This window comes from Engystomops pustulosus, chromosome 9 (genome assembly GCF_040894005.1).
Source record: "Engystomops pustulosus chromosome 9, aEngPut4.maternal, whole genome shotgun sequence".
NCBI lineage: Eukaryota > Metazoa > Chordata > Amphibia > Anura > Leptodactylidae > Engystomops > Engystomops pustulosus.
The window spans coordinates 45,235,015-45,253,920 of NC_092419.1; the positions used below are offsets into that span (position 1 = coordinate 45,235,015).

At 44.4% G+C, this 18,906-nt stretch overlaps 1 protein-coding gene across 1 annotated transcript in view; it reads left to right on the forward strand.

Moving 5' to 3' along the window:
* TRPC5 (transient receptor potential cation channel subfamily C member 5) overlaps positions 1-18,906 on the forward strand; it is a 237,064-nt gene that overhangs the window by 209,083 nt on the left and 9,075 nt on the right. Inside the window, exons 8-10 of the mRNA XM_072125474.1 lie at positions 10,451-10,657; positions 11,204-11,245; positions 15,688-15,777. Of these exons, the coding sequence (XP_071981575.1) occupies positions 10,451-10,657; positions 11,204-11,245; positions 15,688-15,777 (339 nt within the window). The remainder of the gene's footprint in view (positions 1-10,450; positions 10,658-11,203; positions 11,246-15,687; positions 15,778-18,906) is intronic.

Below are 18,906 nucleotides of genomic sequence, written 5' to 3' on the forward strand. Positions count from 1 at the left end.
CTGCATTGCATTAGCATATGCGACACAAGTACCTCCTGACGTCCTTACCCATAGAATGAGTGGCATCCAGGTGCTATCTCTGTAACACCCCCGGGCCCCGAAGGACCCGCAGTTTACGGACTACCCCCATGTGCAAACCTCGGTTTGGGGATAAGGTAACAGTCAGTGTTTTACATAGAAAGACGGTCCGACACAGCCACACTACAACCTGAAAAGCCTATGAAAGGGTTAATGCAGACTACTGGCATATATGACAGTGTGCAAATATTTGGCAAAAATCACATTGGCTTAGGAGCCCAATGGGTACACATCTTGAAACGTTACAAACGTTACAGAAGTAGATAGGCTACTCAGGCTAGCACGGTAATAAATGTCTCTTTTCCTGAAAAGAAAAGGCATAAAGAAGTGCAAGCATAACGTCCATACCTAGAAGGAAGGCATTAAGTGCAATATAGTAGTCAATAGCAATAGCAACTTTTCCCTGGAGTATCTGGCAAAAGTCTCTCAGAAGGTCTCTACTGACAAAGTCCATCTTCTGGGTACAGCCCTTGATGTGGGGGAAAAGTGCAATGAAGAGGCAAAGGGTCTCCTCTATTTGGAGAGGGACAGAGTCCTTTGAAGAAACTCTCTGCTGTGACAGAGGAAGGGTGCTATCATAGCACATGACAGTGTATAATCTCTTGACTGAGATAAATAAGGATAAGAGTCTCAGGAAAGTCTCTGGCTCTATAGGGTAGGAAAAAGCAAATATACATATGTACAAAGGACAAAGTACCTGAAGAGGGCTTTCAGCCCTTCAGGGATTAGTCAGTATCGCTGGGTTCAGCAAAGACAGGATCCAGCTCCTGCAGGGAATCCTGTGCATCCTCAGCGGGAGTAGGTACCGGCTGGGGACACCCGGTGGCAGCAGTGGGTACTGCAGGTGCAGCAACATCCTCCGGACCTTCAGGGGGAGGAGCGCTGTCGCCCGGGGTGTCGGCTGTTCCAGCCGGGGGCTCAACTGAGCCAGGGACCACAGAGGGGTCCAGGAAAAAATAAACGGAGTCCAGCGGCCGCGCCGCGGCTCCTTCCAGCTCCGGTTCTTCCGGGGCCGGGTCATCACCCCATTGGTAACCGGCAAGGGGAGATGCGGGCCTAGATGGAACCTCCGGACAAGGTTCGCTAGCCGGGATGTCATCTCCCACAGAAGAGCCGCGGGACCTGGCAATGCTCCCGGCAGGGGAGACAGTGGGGGTGACGCCCTGGATCATGCCCGGCCCATGGATGGCAATGGGACCCGTACTCACAATTACTGTGGATGGGGCATTCACGTGGGTCACCGCCCGGGGACTTGCAGCCGAGGAGGAAGAGGTGTTCGGAGACTCCGGCCACTCGTCGTCCTCATACCAGTCGTCCTGCGGGAAGTAGCGGTCCTCGTCGGAGTCGGGGATCCGGATCACGCCAGCCGCCCAGGGTCCTCGAGGTCCTTCCTGCAGGGAGAACTCGATGCACTCTCCCGGCTTCAGGTTGTGCAGGCTCTCCGGCAGATCAGGTCTCTTGATGGACCGGCGGGGTATAAATACTTCCCGTCCGGTGTAGTCCTGGGTGGCGAAGCCATAGCCCTTCCGCTTGTCAAAGAACCGGACCATGGCGGTGGTGCGATTCTTCTCGACCCAAGCTCCAGCTGTAGATCGGCCGGCCATGTACCGCTGGGCCTCCTTCTCTCGGCGTCGCTGGTCCGAGACAGCGTCTCGGAGTCGCCGGCGGGCGGCCTCACCTCGGCCTTGAGGCTGCGGAGGTTTCGGTGCTGGGGCTCGTGGCTCCGGTTCAGGCTCGGATCTCCTTGGACGACAGGTAGGTGCCGGAACAGGAGCAGGAACCACCGGAGGGTCAGGAGCCACCACCGCGGGGCTAGCAGGCCGCGCAGCAGGAGTAGTAGGCCTCGGAGCAGGTGGAGCGGCAACACTAGGCCCAGGCGTTGGCTCAGCAGGAGTCGGGGCCTCCCCACGTGGCGCCTCCACGTGGACCCGCGGTACCGGGATGGTAGCCGGGATAGGGACGAGGAACCGCCCGGGTGGGATTTGGTACTGCGTCACCGTTTGGTAGCATGTCCTGGTGACGAAGGCCCGAGTCAATCCTCGGTGCAGCCGATGTCCAGCGGAGGGTCTTCGGACAGGCTGCGCAGAGACCACCACCATAGTCTCTAGGACCTCGTAAAACTCCGGACGCTCCACAGGAGGGAGAGGCGGAGGACCCCACATGGCGTTGTCCTCTCTGTCCAAAGTCCACTCCAGTTCTGGCGCTTCTCTGAGGCAGGGCAGGAAGTCCGCCTCGAGCCAGTGGGAGGAGTCCGAGTCCTTCCCGCCAAGAGCTGTGGCGGGCTCTAATTTTTCCTGCGCCACAGGAGGCGGGGTTCGCGCGCTTCGCGCGTGGGTGGAGCTTGATGCGTCATCTGGGTTTCCCGCCAGTGAAGGTTTTGGCGGGCTGGAATTATTTGCTGCGCCACAGTTTCTGAGGGAAAGATCTTCGGGCGCGGCAGCGCCGGATGTAGCAGAGCTGGTACAGTTCTTGCCAGGATTAACCTCTGGAGTGCGGGAGCGGCGCTCGACCGCACGTGGCAGCAGTATAACACAGTTCATTCCAGAAACGTACAAGTCCTTAGGCCTAACCCGGATGGCAGCAGGGTTAGGCAGCACAGTCTTTTAATAAAGGAAAGTCTTTAATGCCGTAATAAGGCACAGAAGTCTATATCCTGTTCGTGACGCCACTTGCAACATCCCCCACCGGGGCCTAGCCCTTGAGGTGAGGCCTGAAGACAGCCGGGCCCGCAGTACCGGAGTGGCTGGCGGTTGCGGCCTAAGCACGCTATTGTCACGGTGCTTGGTACGGGGGAACCGGAGGGCTGTCCTACAGCCTGGCAGGTCTCCAGCAGGATGGTGTTGGCAAGAAATGATGAGGGAGCGGCTGCTATAGCGGATCTCCCTGGGGCAACCCCTTAATGTCCCGAGTGTGAGTCTCTGTGTGGTGGACAGGGTGCCGGTGATGATGGGAGTTGTAGTAGCAGGGACCAGACGGAGGCAGAGGTTGAAGAAAACAACTTACAGTTCTTTATTGGAACCGCAGGAACTTCAGCAAACGTGCCTTTAACAGGTAGATGGAGTACTGGAGAGGTATTTGGAGGGAGCCGCAGGATGTAGGTCACCAGCCTGGATGTAAGGGCAGGCTGGGAGGCAGCTGTGTCCTTACAGGAGGCTTCAGCTCGGTCCTGGATCTCTTCAGGTATCACCCTTGAAGGTAGGATGATACCCCTTTCCTCACTACACTAACTCTAGTCTTATTGTTCCACTTCAGGCAGGGGCTAGGCTCTTCCTGCACTGGTCTGGTGTGCTAGAGTCTCTGAGCTACTGCTCAGCTAACTACTCTCTGCTTGCGTCCTGCAGACCCAGAGGGCCTGACTAGGACCGGTCTATTCTCCCTTCTGGGAGAGACTGCTCTCTTCTCTCTCTGGGGAGAGACTTCTCTCTTTCTCCTCCAGAACATTCCAGGCTAGCGGGTTTTATTACCTCCCTTTGGTCAGGTGGTGGCTGCTCCTCCAATTACCTCTCAGTGCACAGAGGCAGGATGTAACACAGACATTGGTTGACATAATTACATCACAAATTAACATCTGCCTTGCCAGGCAGGATTAACCACTGCAATTTCCCCTTGATCCTATAAGGACCATGTAGTGTAATGTGGTGTTACCTACAGGTGGGACGTATTCGCAAGCACTACCTCGCCATTGCATCGGCGAGGGTGTTGCACATTATACATGTAAATAAACATGCACACAATGTTCACATATAGATCAGACATCACACCTACATACACATTACACATAACATACATACTTTTCAGTGTCACTGACTGCAGGGCTGAGTAGAGGCTGGTCCAGGCTGACATGTGCTCCCCTGCTGCCCCCACTCCAGGACAGACTGATGTAGCAGAGTTTAGGAGCTACACAGGAGGGGGAGGAGCTGCTCCAGTAACACAGACGGCAGCAGCACACAGCAGGAAGCTTCTCCCTCGGCTCCATGCTGCAGAGTGCACAGTGTGCAGTGCTGTCTCCTCTCTCCTCATGTGACCGGAGCCTGCACGGAGTAGCTGAGCTCCGGTCACATAATCTTCTATCCAGCAGGAGCTACAGCAGTGACATGAAGAGGCTGCGTCAGCTCTAACTATGTCTTACTTTCGGGGTACGTCTTACATTAGCCTACCCCACTAAAACACCCACTACGTCTTACTATCGGGGGTGTCTTACTATCGGGGAAACACGGTAGGAAGAAGATGGGTTTACGTATACGTGGCATCTGATGTTACTATATCGTTATATTGTTTTCAATAGAAAAGATTTTATTTTTTTCCATATGTTATTAATTCCTATACGTAAAAAGTAAAAATCATCAGAATAGGAGATATGTTACATAGATACTACACAGGGCAAGATTTATCATTAGGTAGTTTTCCTACTCCACTTATTTGGGGTAAGTTTTTGGAACATTTTGCTGGACTAGTATCAGGGTTATAAGGAACCTGTCACCAGGGATCTCATTTTCACTAAAGACGGGTTGAAGAAGTCCATCACACCTGCCGTGCAAATCTGCCTTTCTGCTTTCCTAAGCATTTGAGTTACAATTGTGTGTTCTAACTTATCTTGCATCCTGACAGAATCCTCTGTGTAGTCACAGGGATTGGGCTCTGATTTGGATGCATTTCAAAAAACAATACCTGACTTGTCTGTCTTACTCATTCCTCAGCTCTTTGCCAACCACCTTTGTGCTCCTGTGCAGCTCCTCCCTCCTGCTCTTTCACAGAGGTCACAGTCTGGTGAGCTGACATCAATGGGGGAGGGAGGAGCTGTACAGGAGCACAAAGGTGGGGGCTGAGAGCTGAGCAGCACAGACAAGTCGCATGTTGTCTTTTAAAATGCATCCAAACCAAAGCCCAACGCTAAAAAAAGATGCAAGATACAAGATCATTATGTATTTGTCATAAAATTTCAGTGAGAACCACAAAGTTGCTTTACGTTATCTTATCCATCCCTGCCTCGACTCTGCTGACCTAAGAAACCAAATTGTACGATACAGATGTGTTGCTTGAAACCTTATTCACAAGACTGTAGTGTGGTCTTAGTAACGGGTCTTGCCTTGAAGACATCAAGATGTTCAGCTGATTTCCACCTTGCACATATGTGAATACAAGCTTTGCATGATCTGCGTTACGACGGATTGTTATATAACAATAAAGGAGGTCCATGGGTTAATAAGAATCACTCTCACCCTCAGCTTGGGTCTAAAAAACCCATTAGATCTTGGTACCTGCCAAAGACTTACAGGCACTGACATTCATACTATTTTTGGTGGATGAGTATTTTTTTCCCCCATTGATCAAGTGAATCTAAAGTCTTTTGCAGGGAACCTCAGCTATTCCCGGGAGAGTTATTGTTGAGAGCACTTTCGCATGACTGTACGGATAGAATCACATCTGCATCAAAGGCTTCATCAGAAAAGCTGGAAAAATATCACCACATGCTGCAAATGTCAGACACATGACAAAAACCTGACAGAAGCCATTAGGTCCATTTGGGTGTCATTGGTGTTTGCTGTGTGACAGATCCAGCACTGCCATTTTTTCGTATAAAGGAAGTTATTTTTCTTTGGCTGTACTTCAAAAAAAAGTAGGAAGGACATTGCATTGGTGCTTGGCTATCACAGCGCTAACAGCCAGGATGGTAGAAGTTCCAATCCTAGGCGTTTAATCCCTTAGATGCCACCATCAACTAAGGGGTTTCAGAGGGATCTAACGTTACCCTCGTGGTAAAAGGGGACCAATGAAAATTCTTAGGAATATATACAATATACACATATCAATATATTTAGCCCCCAAATCCCCTCATAACAGGCCAGGAGTTATAAACTGCTGATAACAAAATACCAGGTAATATCATCTAAATATTATTTTCTAGGTATACAATAAATATTCTGAATAAATTTCAGACCATACGATGCACCCAAGTTTAAAGGGGTTGCAGCGACTATTTCTTCCCTATCCATAGGGGATAACATAATGATTGGTGAGGTCCCCAGCAATACAGGGAACAGGGGTCCAATTATTAATAATGAATGGAGCTGCAGGATGAGCATGCTCAAATCAATAGTATGAGGAATCTGATGAGCAGAGACAAGGTATGGGAGTGTAGGAGATATGGGAGTTCTGTGGTCAACAAGTCTCACCACTCCTAACCCATTAGTGCAAACACAACCTCAGCTTATTTTGCTGGGTTGCTAGGAGTCCCATTCTTGTTATCATGGGGGTTCCAGCAGCGGGACCCTCACTGATCCACTGATCTTAAATAGCAAAAAAGGGACAAGGCTCATCTTCAAGAGACTAAAAGCCTTAGGCCTCATGCACATGACCGACCCTCTCCGGTCATGTCCAGCATGGAAGAGGCCTGTTCATAGGTCCATGCTACCAAGACGTGACTAGCACTAGGCCACGCATCAGGCCTGCCACTAAGGTATTAGAGGGGGATTAAGATTGTCATGGGCCCTTGGTTAAATGAATATTGTAGTCCCTACAAGTCCGGAATTCACTTTCTTTGTATGTTACTACAATGGAGGATGTGTTTATGTACATGTGCATTCAGAGCCGGAACAAATGTACCAGGATTTTATCGGTGAAGGTCCTTCTTAGTATTACATTTAGGGGGTGGTTTGGTGGCCATGGCCCCCCTTGTTATAATCCACTACTGATCAGGGGAATCCAGCTGCCCCCATACCAAAAGGTCAGGCCCCGCAGGGAGGATGTTGCACATGGGCCTTGTAATTAGACAAAAACAGTACGGTTCTTATGTTAAATGTAAGTTTGAACTTTGCATTCACTTTATGATTTTAAATTATGTGATCAGTAATAAGAGTGAGTGGGGCAGACTCTAGGGAGAGATCTGGGAGACATGACTGGGTTCTTTAGGGCCACTGAGCAAACGTCTCTAACATGCATATAATATGTGTGTTTATCCAGGACAATAGAGCGCGTTCAGAGATGAGAGCAGGAGCAGCTTGCTTACAGTTCAATAAATTAAATAAATGTACCCAAACAAAATTCATGGCCAGATGCATTTGTTTGATTTAGTGAACTCCAGGCTTGGCGAATGCTCTTTGTTCTTCTGGATTTGATACGGTGCCTGGAATATGGATATGATCACAGCACCTTCATGTGAACATATTTGGGAATACTGAAATGTTCACAGACAGATTAATGTCTCAATGCTTGTCACATATGTCCGAGAGGTTAGTTTAGACATTTCAGGTAGATGTCAGCATGGAGCAGAGCTTTCCTCACATACAGGCATATATAGAAACTTAGTCAAGGTTTTGTTCTAGAAATCATATACAGGCAGTCCCGGAGTTACGTACAAGATAGGTTCTGTAGGTTTGTTCTTAAGTGTAGGGGCATTGAGGAGGCATTATTTAGTGTGGGGGCACAGTGATGGGGAATTAATGGGTACCACATTGGAGGCTTTAGGCATTAAGTGTGAGTGGCATTATTACATATCAGGCTACACGCGGCATTATTAGTTGTGAGGGCCTGAAGAAAGGTGGAATGTAAAGAATGAGGCCATTATAAAATGTGGGGACCACAATGGGGACAAAATACTTTGCCTTAACTAGTATATGGAGGCTGTGTTGTTTGGGGGGGGTCACTACAAAGTTTAAGGGACAGTATTCTGCATAGGGCCATAATGGCAGGTATTATAAAGTGTTGACGTACCCTAAGGTGTAGGGACTATAATGGGGGGAGGGGGTTACAACATGTTACACCAGAAAGTATTATTTGTGTGGTGCTTGTATTTTCAGCAGTACTTTGTATAGCACTTTTGCAGTCCCTTGGGCGACCGTGTTATGGAACAATGGGAACCGCCCCATTGTCACATAGATGTTTACTGCAAAAAAAAAAACACATTGGGGCACATTTACTTACCCGGTTCCTGCGCGATTCCCGAGGTGCGTTCTCCGACGAGGATGAAGTCTGCCGTGATTCAACAAGATCGTGCGTCCGAGGTCCTGCATTCGTCGCTTCCCCGATCAGGTCAGCCGGAGTTCACTTTCTTCTTCCCGATGTATGTGAGTGCTTATCTTGCAACACAATTTGAAATGTTAAATCCTGTCGTTGTCCGAATCCGTCGGATAGTCCCGTCTGCCCCCCGGCGCTATCCTTGAAAATGTTGCACTCTACGGAAATCTGGCCCTGGGACCTTAGTAAATAAGCCCCATTGAAATGCAATACAGTATTAGAAAATAAAAGTGCTTGAGGTTGGACAATAGTAAGGGATATAATCCGCACATCCTCCACTCCACACTAGTAACATGTGGCATCATAGTAAGAACAGTAGAGGCCATTCTTACTGACGACAAGCTGATCTATGCCATTAGGTGCCTACTGGCGAAGATGAGTGCACTATATTGTGTTTTATTATTATAGTTATTAAGGCCCCTTCCACACTTGCGTTTTTCACGCGTGTTTTCTGTGCGTGCTTTTGACGTGCAGAACTTGCATTGCAAGTCACACGCGTGAAAAACGCACCATACAAGGCTATGGAGATGCATCAAAAACACATTGCACTCTGAGACACTTGCAAGTGCAATGCAAGTGCAATGCGTTTTTCACGCATCAATTGCCATAGAAAAGATAGACCTCAGTCCTGAGTCCTTTCATTGAAATTGCATTGAAAACACACGTGAAAAACTGAGACACTGAACAAACTCTGACTGAAAACTGATTGCACTCTGATGCAAATTGTGCATTTTTCACTGACCAAAGCCTGATCGCACCCTGATCAGACTCTGACGTGTTCTGCAACGCAAGTGTGGAAGGGGCCTTAGACCCAGACGACCTTGTTATTTATGTGGCAGGTAGTGAATCTTCAATCTGTTTGATGCTATTTATGCCCCATCTACAGTTGCTTGAAGAATAAAACCCACATTGTGACACCTGCACAGGTCCTCGGTCAAATTTTTGGTGAACAGATTTTTTTGCAGTTCTTTTGTTGCCCTCTTCAAAGGATATATAAGATTATATTGACTAGACTGCCCCCATGTGGTACAGATAGGTACAGCACAACTATGTATCATCTGTGAGAATTACATGCCTCCTACTGAAGAACAGTGATGGAAGTGATGGAATTCATGTCTAGTAGCATCCAATGTGTAAACTCTACAGGTGCAATCCTGTATATCCATTTCCTACTATGTAGGAATAAGTTATATTTCACAGGATAACCTACCAAACAAAATGTATCTGCTACCTGATATTAAAGGAAATAAACCATGAACATATACAGTTTTATTTGTTAATTTTTCATTTATATCCTAATTCCTCACAATATAAACTTCATCATCAAAATCATAAACCAGGGGTACTTACTCATAGATCTAGGCACTAGAAATTTCTTATCCATGGTCTCCTTACTACTAAAATCAACTTTTAAAATTTAATGAGCCAGAAGGGTTCTGGGGGCTGTTACCAGATCCCCTTCTTGCTGCAGATTCACAGGCTGTTACAAAGTGCAAGCAGAACTTCCCCCCCCCCTTCCCACTGTGTGCTGAAACTTCAGCTGCAGTGAGATTACTGTGGCAAAGAGTGTCGGTATTGCTGAGTGAGTAGGGTGGAGGGTGAGACAGTGTAACAGCCTGTGAAGCAATTAATTTGACTTGTTGCAATAAAGCTTATGATATAACCTCTGTGCCTAGAATTTATATCTAAAGCCTGTGAAGCTGCAGCACGGATGGGCTCTGGTAACACTCCCAGGAGCCCTTAAGGCTCATTAGCATAATTTTAAAAGATAATTTTGGAAGGAAGGAGGCCATAGATACCAAAAATAAGACGATTATTGCAATCATGGTACCTCGATCTATGAGTAAGTGTCATGTTTGATTTTTGATGGTAGATTTCCTTTAAATGGGAGATATAGTATTCTTTTATAGTATTTCTTTTATTAAAATTATTTTGGGGACAACCATTTTGCCTGAGCTCACTTTAAGAGCATTCTGATGGTGCATTACAGAATCCATCATAGGTGAATCTTGGGATATCTAGGTGTGTCTTTACTTTCATTAATATCATGGATGTAATAATAATAAGATAACCACTGAAAAGAGATCTCTACAGAACAGGGAGTAGCTTCATTTCAATAGACTTATTGGCCGCTGTCAAAACTGCAGGGTTTTAGAATTAATTTTACTACAGAAAATGAGCTCTAGAATTGAAATAACTAAAAGTCACCAAATATGCTAAAACAAAAAAAACTGGATTGAAGGATTTGAGGAATGCCAGTCTAAATGTAACACTCCAGGATGTAAATACATTGCATTGTCTATCGCGGACAGTCATTTACATAGTGAGCCTGCATTTCATGACTTCATTTCTTTGGCAGGATCACGCTGACATTGAATGGAAGTTTGCAAGGACAAAACTGTGGATGAGCTACTTTGATGAAGGTGGGACTCTACCGCCTCCATTCAATATTATCGCCAGCCCAAAATCTATCTGGTACCTGTGCAAGTGGATCCATTATAAGCTGTGTCCAGGAAAGCGTGAAGAGGAGCTCCAGAAACAACATGAAAACCTAAAGACCTTCACTGTGAGACACATTTTCTATATTTCAGCGAGAAAATTAAGAATATTCTCAATACCTTTAAAGGGGTATTCCCATTTCAGCAAATAAATGTTATTGTTTGTATAATGAAAAGTTATAGAATGTTCCAATATACCTTCTGTATAAATTCCTCCTGGTTTTCTAGATCTCTGCTTGGTGTCATTCTATAGAAAGCTTCTCTGTCTACTTCCAGTGGATAGAAATCTGACCATGGTCACACAGGTGCACGGCTCGTTATAACACACACCTCTGATTACTCCCTATCATGCTAACGAGCTGTACACCTGCGACACCATGGTCAGATTTCTCTCCACTGGAAGTAAACATAGAAGCTTTCTATGGAATAACAGCAAGCAGAGATCTAGAAAACCGTGAGGAATTGATAGAGAAAGTATATTGGAAAAATCTATAACTTTTCACAATACAATAACAATGAGATTAATTTTCTGGAATGGGAACACCCCATTTAACCCATGGATTGTGGGAAACATTAGTTACTTTGGATACTCATGTAAACATTTCTAATTGCAGGAGCGGCATGCTGACAACCTGATTCAGAACCAGCATTACCAGGTAAGTTCTACTTTGTTACATTGTTACAGTCCGGTCTTCTGGCAAACGCTTGACTTGAAACATTAGTGACAAGCAGCAATAGGCTTTCCTTATATTGGCACAAAGCTCCAGCGTTCTGAGCTTAAACAGAATGAAATATGCATGACCTCCCTGCAAACGTCTGGGGCTCATTTTTGGCCCGCTGCCTCTTTAATGCGGCTTTATGCAATTTAAAAATTTGCGTTCAATAAAGGATAAAGCCCTGATAGGTGACAGGGAAGGGATGCAGTCACAGAAATAGCCTTCCAATATGGATGATTTCCATCTATTGTAGTATAGCAAAGCACATGTGGGGACCCTGCTGCTCTGTACTTCAAAGCCATAGGCATTTCATGAGCAAGGCAGTGCATAGATATACTCTTCAGGAAGCAATGCTTCTGGTGATATGATAATGGAACATTCCACAATCATTTTCCTTGCACAGTAATATGGCCATCTACATCACAGATGCTGGACAAAGCTGTAGTACTATTACTGTACTACTGTATTTTATGCATGGTTTGCTCATGAAAAAAAGTTCTCAACTCTGAATCTCCTAGTAACAATAAATATAATTTTTAACCCCCTTAATTTAGAATTTTACTCAGTTTTATTGCTGTATTAGCTCCTATAACTCAGTAATGGTCGGTGTAATATTCCAGGGTCTAGATGGCGACTCTCTTGGCAGACACTTCATGATTCCCCTACTGCTGTGAGATGCTGTGTGCTGACAATGTGCTTAGGTTATCAGGGTACAGGGTTCATCTACACTTTTATTTAGCTTCTGAACAGTCTACTACAGTCATGGCCAAAAGTTTTGAGAATGACACAAATATTATATTTTCACATGATCTGTTGCCCTCTGGTTTTTATGTGTGTTTGTCAGATGTTTTTATCACATACAGAAATACAAGTGCAAACATGTTATGAGTAACAAAAGCTTTTATTGACAGAATGAGTTAATGCAGCAAGTCAATATTTGCAGTGTTGACCCTTCTACAGGACCTCTGCAATTCTCCCTGGCATGCTCTCAATTAACTTCTGGACCAAATCCTGACTGATAGCCGTCCATTCTTGCACAATCAATGCTTGCATTTTGTCAAAATTTGTTGGTTTTTGTTTGTCCACCAGTTTCTTGATGACCACAAGTTGGATTAAGATCTGTGGAGTTTCCAGGCCATGGACCCAAAAACAATGTTTTGTTCTCTGAGCCATTTAATTATCACCTTTGCTTTATGGCAAGGTGCTCCATCATGCTGGAAAAGGCATTGTTGATCACCAAACTGCTCTTGGATGATTGGGAGAAGTTGCTCTTGGAGGACATTCTGGTACCATTCTCTACTGGATGTGTTTTTAGGCAAGACTGTGAGAGAGCCGATTCCTTTGGCTGAGAAGCCGCCCCACACATGAATGGTTGCAGGATGCTTTACAATTGGCATGAGACAAGACTGGTGGTATCACTCACCTTGTCTTCTCCGAACAAGCTGTTTTCCAGATGTTCCAAACAATCGGAATGGGGATTCATCAGAGAAAATGACTTTACCCCAGTCCTCAGCAGTCCACTCCCTGTAACTTTTGCAGAATATCAGTCTGTCCTTAATGCTTTTTCTGGAGGGAAGTGGCTTCTTTGCTTCCCTCCTTGACACCAGGTCTTGATCCAAGAGTCTCTGCAGTCTCACAGTGCATGCATATGCACTCACACCTGCCTCCTGCCATTCCTGAGCAAGCTCTGCACTGCTGGTAGCCCGATCCCGAATCGGAAATACTTTTAAGAGACGGTCCTGGTGCTTGCTGGTCCTTCTTGGGCGCCCTGGAGCCTTTTTGGAAACAATGGAACCTCTCTCCTTGAATTCCTTGATGATGCGATTGTTGACTGAGTGGCAATCTTTCTAGCTGCAATACTCTACCCTGTTCGGCCAGAGATAACCATTGTTACCAGAAGAGAAACAATGACACCAAGCACCAGCCTCCTTTTAAAGTGTCCAGTAGTGTGATTCTTACTTAATGATGACAGATTGATCTCCAGCCCTGTCCTCATCAACACCCACACCTGCGTTAATGGAGCAATCACTGAAACGATGTTAGCTGCTCCTTTTAAGGCGCCTGCAATGAAGTTGAAATGTGTTTTGGGGAAAAAGTTCATTTTTTAGGCAAATATTGACTTTGCAATTAATTGCTGTTAAGCTGATCACTCTTTATAACATTCTGGAGTGTATGCAAATTGCCATTATAAAACCCGATGTAGTAGACTTTGTAAAAATTAACATTTGTATCATTCTCAAAACTTTTGGCCATGACTGTAGTATCTGACACATAGAAAAAGAGAAATCAGACTGATCAGAGATGAGAGATGATGAAATCCATGAGATGGATATAAAATACAATGACACTCTCAGCTCTGCTTAGTCACCTATAACACATACAGGGTCTACTCTGCCTTAAACACCTTATCTTGCCTGTAGCTTGTAGAGTAAGACCCTACACAATGCTGCTTGCTGGCAGGAAGTGCCTGTGTCAGATCTGGTCTTGTAATGCAGGAGGGATGGGCAAGAGATAGAGAACCCTGCAGTGTGCAGATAAGAGCTATTCATGAGAACAATCCGACCATAGTCTAAAGAAAAACAGTCTTATCCAGGTACAACCAAAATTGTTAACACCAGGACTGATAGAGACAGGTCGTGAAATGCTGTATTTTTGTTATTAATAGTGAATAAGAAAATGTGTTGTTATCCTAAGTGGAAATACCCCTTTAACATGTATAACAAACTTTCCAAAAATTAGTAGTGTGTGTATAAATTTTTCTTTTCATTGTGGAATATGAATTTTTTTCTGCTTATCTATTCAGCCTGTATCTCTCATTTCATTTCTCCTGAGCTGCTAAATGGAGACCTAGCTGCTGTAACTCACCAATCCCCCTCTCCTCTGTACAGACACAGACCTTTTAGTAAGATTCTGCCTTTCTTGCTAGGAAGAGGGAATTGCATAGATGGTTTCAATGTTCATTCATTTACAACATGCTACAAACAGAGTAACATTTGAGGAAAGGTGGTAGACACCCACAAATCACCTGAGACCAACACCTATCTCAGGAATGGAACCCCTTGTATTGGTTTGTGCCACTGTAAATGGGGTGGCTTGACATTTATGGCTGTCAGTTTTATTGAAGTTCCAAATGTAGAATTAAATAGTGGAAACTGTGGGAACTTTTTTACAGCACTGTGGAACTAGACTAACGGCGTTCTCAGGATCATACCTCCAGAACATTACTGCTTATTAGACTATACTGTACAATATACCTTGTAAAATGTTGTGGTATAAGTCTATTGAAAAAAAAAAAATCTTTAACATTTTTTAGTATTATATTTTGTGGAAGTCATATCAGCGAGTAGTAAAAATAAAGAACAAAATAAAACTTTTTGCCCACTCTTTTACATACACAAAAAAAACTATCACAAAGATACTCTTGTGAAATCAGCTCACCCTCTCCGTTCAAACAATCCTCTTGGTCTTGACTCTGGACACTCCAGCACGGACAAACCTCGGTCACAGGTGCAGGCAGCATTAGACAGGAAAAAGAACTATTTCCAGCTGGACATCAGACGTCAGTTTTTAGGATAAAAAGTAGCAAAATTTTATTTGAAATCCATTAAAAAGGAGTACAATGGTACATGACACAGCATAAGGAATAAAAAATAGCAACAAAGCTTACGCGTTTCGGTGATTAAACCTTATTCATAGCCAGGCTATGAATAAGGTTTAATCACCGAAACGCGTAAGCTTTGTTGCTATTTTTTATTCCTTATGCTGTGTCATGTACCATTGTACTCCTTTTTAATGGATTTCAAATAAAATTTTGCTACTTTTTATCCTAAAAACTGACGTCTGATGTCCAGCTGGAAATAGTTCTTTTTCCTGTCTAACTCTTTTACATAAGTTGACCATGTGCCTTTACTGCCTTAATAATAATCCATGAATGTTCTTCAAGTGATTCAGCATTCCTGCTACTTACTTTAGAGCTGTCTGCAAAGCCTATGTGGCTATTTGTTAATGTCTCTGAGCTCTACTGAATAAGAGGGGCTAAAGCAGGAGAGTTGTGACAGTGAGTCTGTCAGTGAGACAAACTATGAAAGAAAGAGGCGCAGTGGGTGATGCCATTAGGACGAACTGAAGGAGTCAGAAACAGGAAGTTGTGTATATGTGCAGAGGGCAGCATGGGGAGAACAGGGAAAGGCTGAAAATCTCAAATGAGGCAAAGGTACAGATACATTTACATGCAGAGACATGTCTAATGGAAGATATTTATTTAAAAGTGGCCAACCCCTTTAACGCACAGAAATGTACAGTATTTACATTCTAGGTAATATGTGTATGTGCTTTACTTTTAAAACCTTATAGAATTAAATTTCAACATTTTCTCATCATAGGAAGTTATCAGAAATCTGGTCAAACGATATGTCGCCGCAATGATCAGGAATTCAAAAACAAATGAAGGTTTAACAGAAGAAAACTTCAAGGTAATGAAGCATTTTTGTGTCCGGTCTATATACCTCCATTAAGTTTCAGATATAAGTAACAACCTCACTATTACCTCTATACTCTTATACAGCAACAGGCAGTCACAGCACCTCTTCGCCTTCACCTATGACACTTTTCTGTTTTATCTTTCTGATGTGTTATGAATATTTGACTTACAGTGGGTATGGAAAGTGTTCAGACCCATTTAAATTTTCACTTTTTGTTTCATTGCAGTCAGTTGGTAAGATCATAAATTTTTTTTTTTTTTTTGCTCATTAATGTACAAAGCACACCATGAAAGAAAAAAGGCAGATATTTTTGCTAATTCATTAAACAAGAAAAACTGAAATATCACATGGTCATAAGTATTCTGACCCTTTGCTGTGACACATCATATTTTACTGACATGATGCCCATTTCCTTCTGATCGTCCTTGAGATGGTTCTACTCCTTCACCATCTACACACACTTATCTATATGAGACCAAACACACAACGCACAGAGCATGCCAGAGCACATGAGAATCATGAGGTATAAGGAACTGCCCATGGAGCAAAATTGTGGCAAGGCACAGATCTGGCAAAGGTTACAAAAGAATTTCTGCAGCATTCTGGGTTCCTAAGAGCACTGTGGTCTCCATAATCCTTAAATGGAAGAAGTTTGGGACAACCATAATTACTTGAATTGGGCATCCACCCAAACTAAGCAATTGTGGGAGAAGAGCCTTGCTGAATGTGGTAAAGAAGATCCCCAAAATCCCTGTGGCTGAGATTCAGAGATGCAGTAGGGAGATGAGAGAAATTTCTACAAAGTCATCTATCACTGCAGGCCACCAGTCAGGGCTTTATAGCTGAAGTTGTGTAAGCCTCTCCTCCGTGCAATACATATGAAAGCAGCATACAGTTTGCTATAAAAACACATGAATGACTGCCAGACTATGACAAATAAGATTCTCTGGTTTAATGAGACGAAGATTGATCTTTCTGGTGTTATTTCTAAGTGGCATGTGTGGAGAAAACCACGCACTGCTCATCACCTGCCAAATACAATCCCAGCATTGACACATGGTGGCAGCATCATACTATGGGGACAGGGACAGGACCACTGGTTGCAATTGAAGGAAAGATGAATGTGGACAAGTACAGAGATATCCTGCATGAAAACTTCTTCCAGAGTGCTCTGGACCTCAGACTGGACCGAAGGTTCGCCTTCCAACAAGACAATAACCCTAAGCACAGAGTCAAAATTACAAAACAGAGGCTTCAGAACTCTGTGACCATTCTTGACTGGCCCTGCCAGAGCCCTGACCTAAACCCAATTAAGCATCTCCTGAGGGAACAACAGAGGAATCCATATCCATATGTTAAAAACTTTTGTTCTCCTGCACCGCTGTCCCTCGGTGCCATGTACCTGTTTGTTTACTGGGACATGGCACCTTGCTTCGACTGCTTTCTGCCGCCTGGCAAGCCCACCTGTCCTGCATCCTCGAGCTCTGGTACAGAGGTGACGGTGGGCATGCCAGGTGGCATGAAACAATCAGAGTGAAGGTGCCCCTGTAAACAAACAGATGCACAGCATCAAAGGATGGCAGTGTGGAAAAGTACAACTTTATTTTTTAACAGCCCTCCTACCCCCCAAGCCCTCCTCTACAATGTTGTAGTCATATAACCCCCTTAAGAACAGAGCTGCAGTTTCCCCAGCTCGGCCACTATGTAATAAATAGAGGTAGCCCGGACCAGGTGATCACTTGAGAACAGGGTGTTGCACCCTGATTATTCTTATATCAATAACACCGTTCAGTATTCGGCACTGGGTATGTAATGGTGAATAGTGGTTTACTATTAAAAAACATTCTACATGTTAACAATTCATGACTAATGTAAGGTCTTCCATAGATGTGTCTGTGCCCATGTAGTGTGCCAGGCACATGAGATTCCTATTAGTCACACTTGGATGCTCGCGCCTCATAGGAAGCAATTGTTTCTCCTCACAGCTGGTCTTCTCACATCTCTCATGAAGGTTCATACAGCTATGAAATCTGCCGCTTTCATATATTCATCTTCTTTCTGCTATTAACAGCACAGTATATATCTTGCTTGTATTTCCACCGTAAGGGAATACCTCCTATATTTTATTTGAGTTTCATTAATGGGATGCAAGTCTGTGGTCGAGAAATAATATCTTTGTGTCTTCTATGTGCTGTCGTGAATTTCCCTTGCGGCTGCCATATTCCAGACAGTACGACTGTGTAAACAGCACCGCGAGAGGGTTTGCTTTATGGCAGCTGGAAATAATAGAATGTTCAATCGCAAATTTGCTAAATTATTAGGTTGTATTCACAAATTTCAGATTTGGATACGAAGTAGCGGACAGATCTGCCGAAAGTGATGGGCTGTATCGCTATTCCATAAATATCAATGATTGACAAATGTGCATCTAAAGTGGTATCCTAAAGCCTTATCTAGACTGTAGGGGGACAAATTTAAAAACACTGGAAATCTAAGTGTTGGGAACTCCAGGGATCACGAACAGCATTGCCATAGTGCCACATGTGACTGAAACAATGGAACACAAGTGAAGATAATTCCATTTTGGTTCTGTGGGAATCAATGAGATCTTTGTTCCAGAAGTCTCATGGACATGAATGAAACAATATTCAGGCAACCACACAGTAGGAGATCATAACAAAGGCGGTACCCAGGGCCCAAGTCTTCTAGGGGCCCATGGCCACCCAAACCCCCCACCAAACTTCATACTTACAAGGACCTTAACCCTTGTGCATCTGTTCACAGCTCTCAATACACATGAATGTCCTCCAAAGTTGCTGAAACTGCAGACTAAAAGTAGCCAGAAGGGACACTTTCTCCATTCCCCAAGAAGCTGATTCTAGTACCATATGTAGGAAGTAAATTCCAGACTTGTAAGGTAATAATATTCATACAGCCCAGGGCCCATGGCAGTCTTAATCCACCCCTGCATTTTAGTGCTTAATGGTGGTCTGATTATTGGGACTGTGCATTATGCTATGTATGTGTATTAGGGACTCCGGAGGGACATCAGTTCGCTGAACAGTCTCCGAATTATAAAGACTTTTACTTGAACAACATAGTGTAGATGAAGAAGTCTTG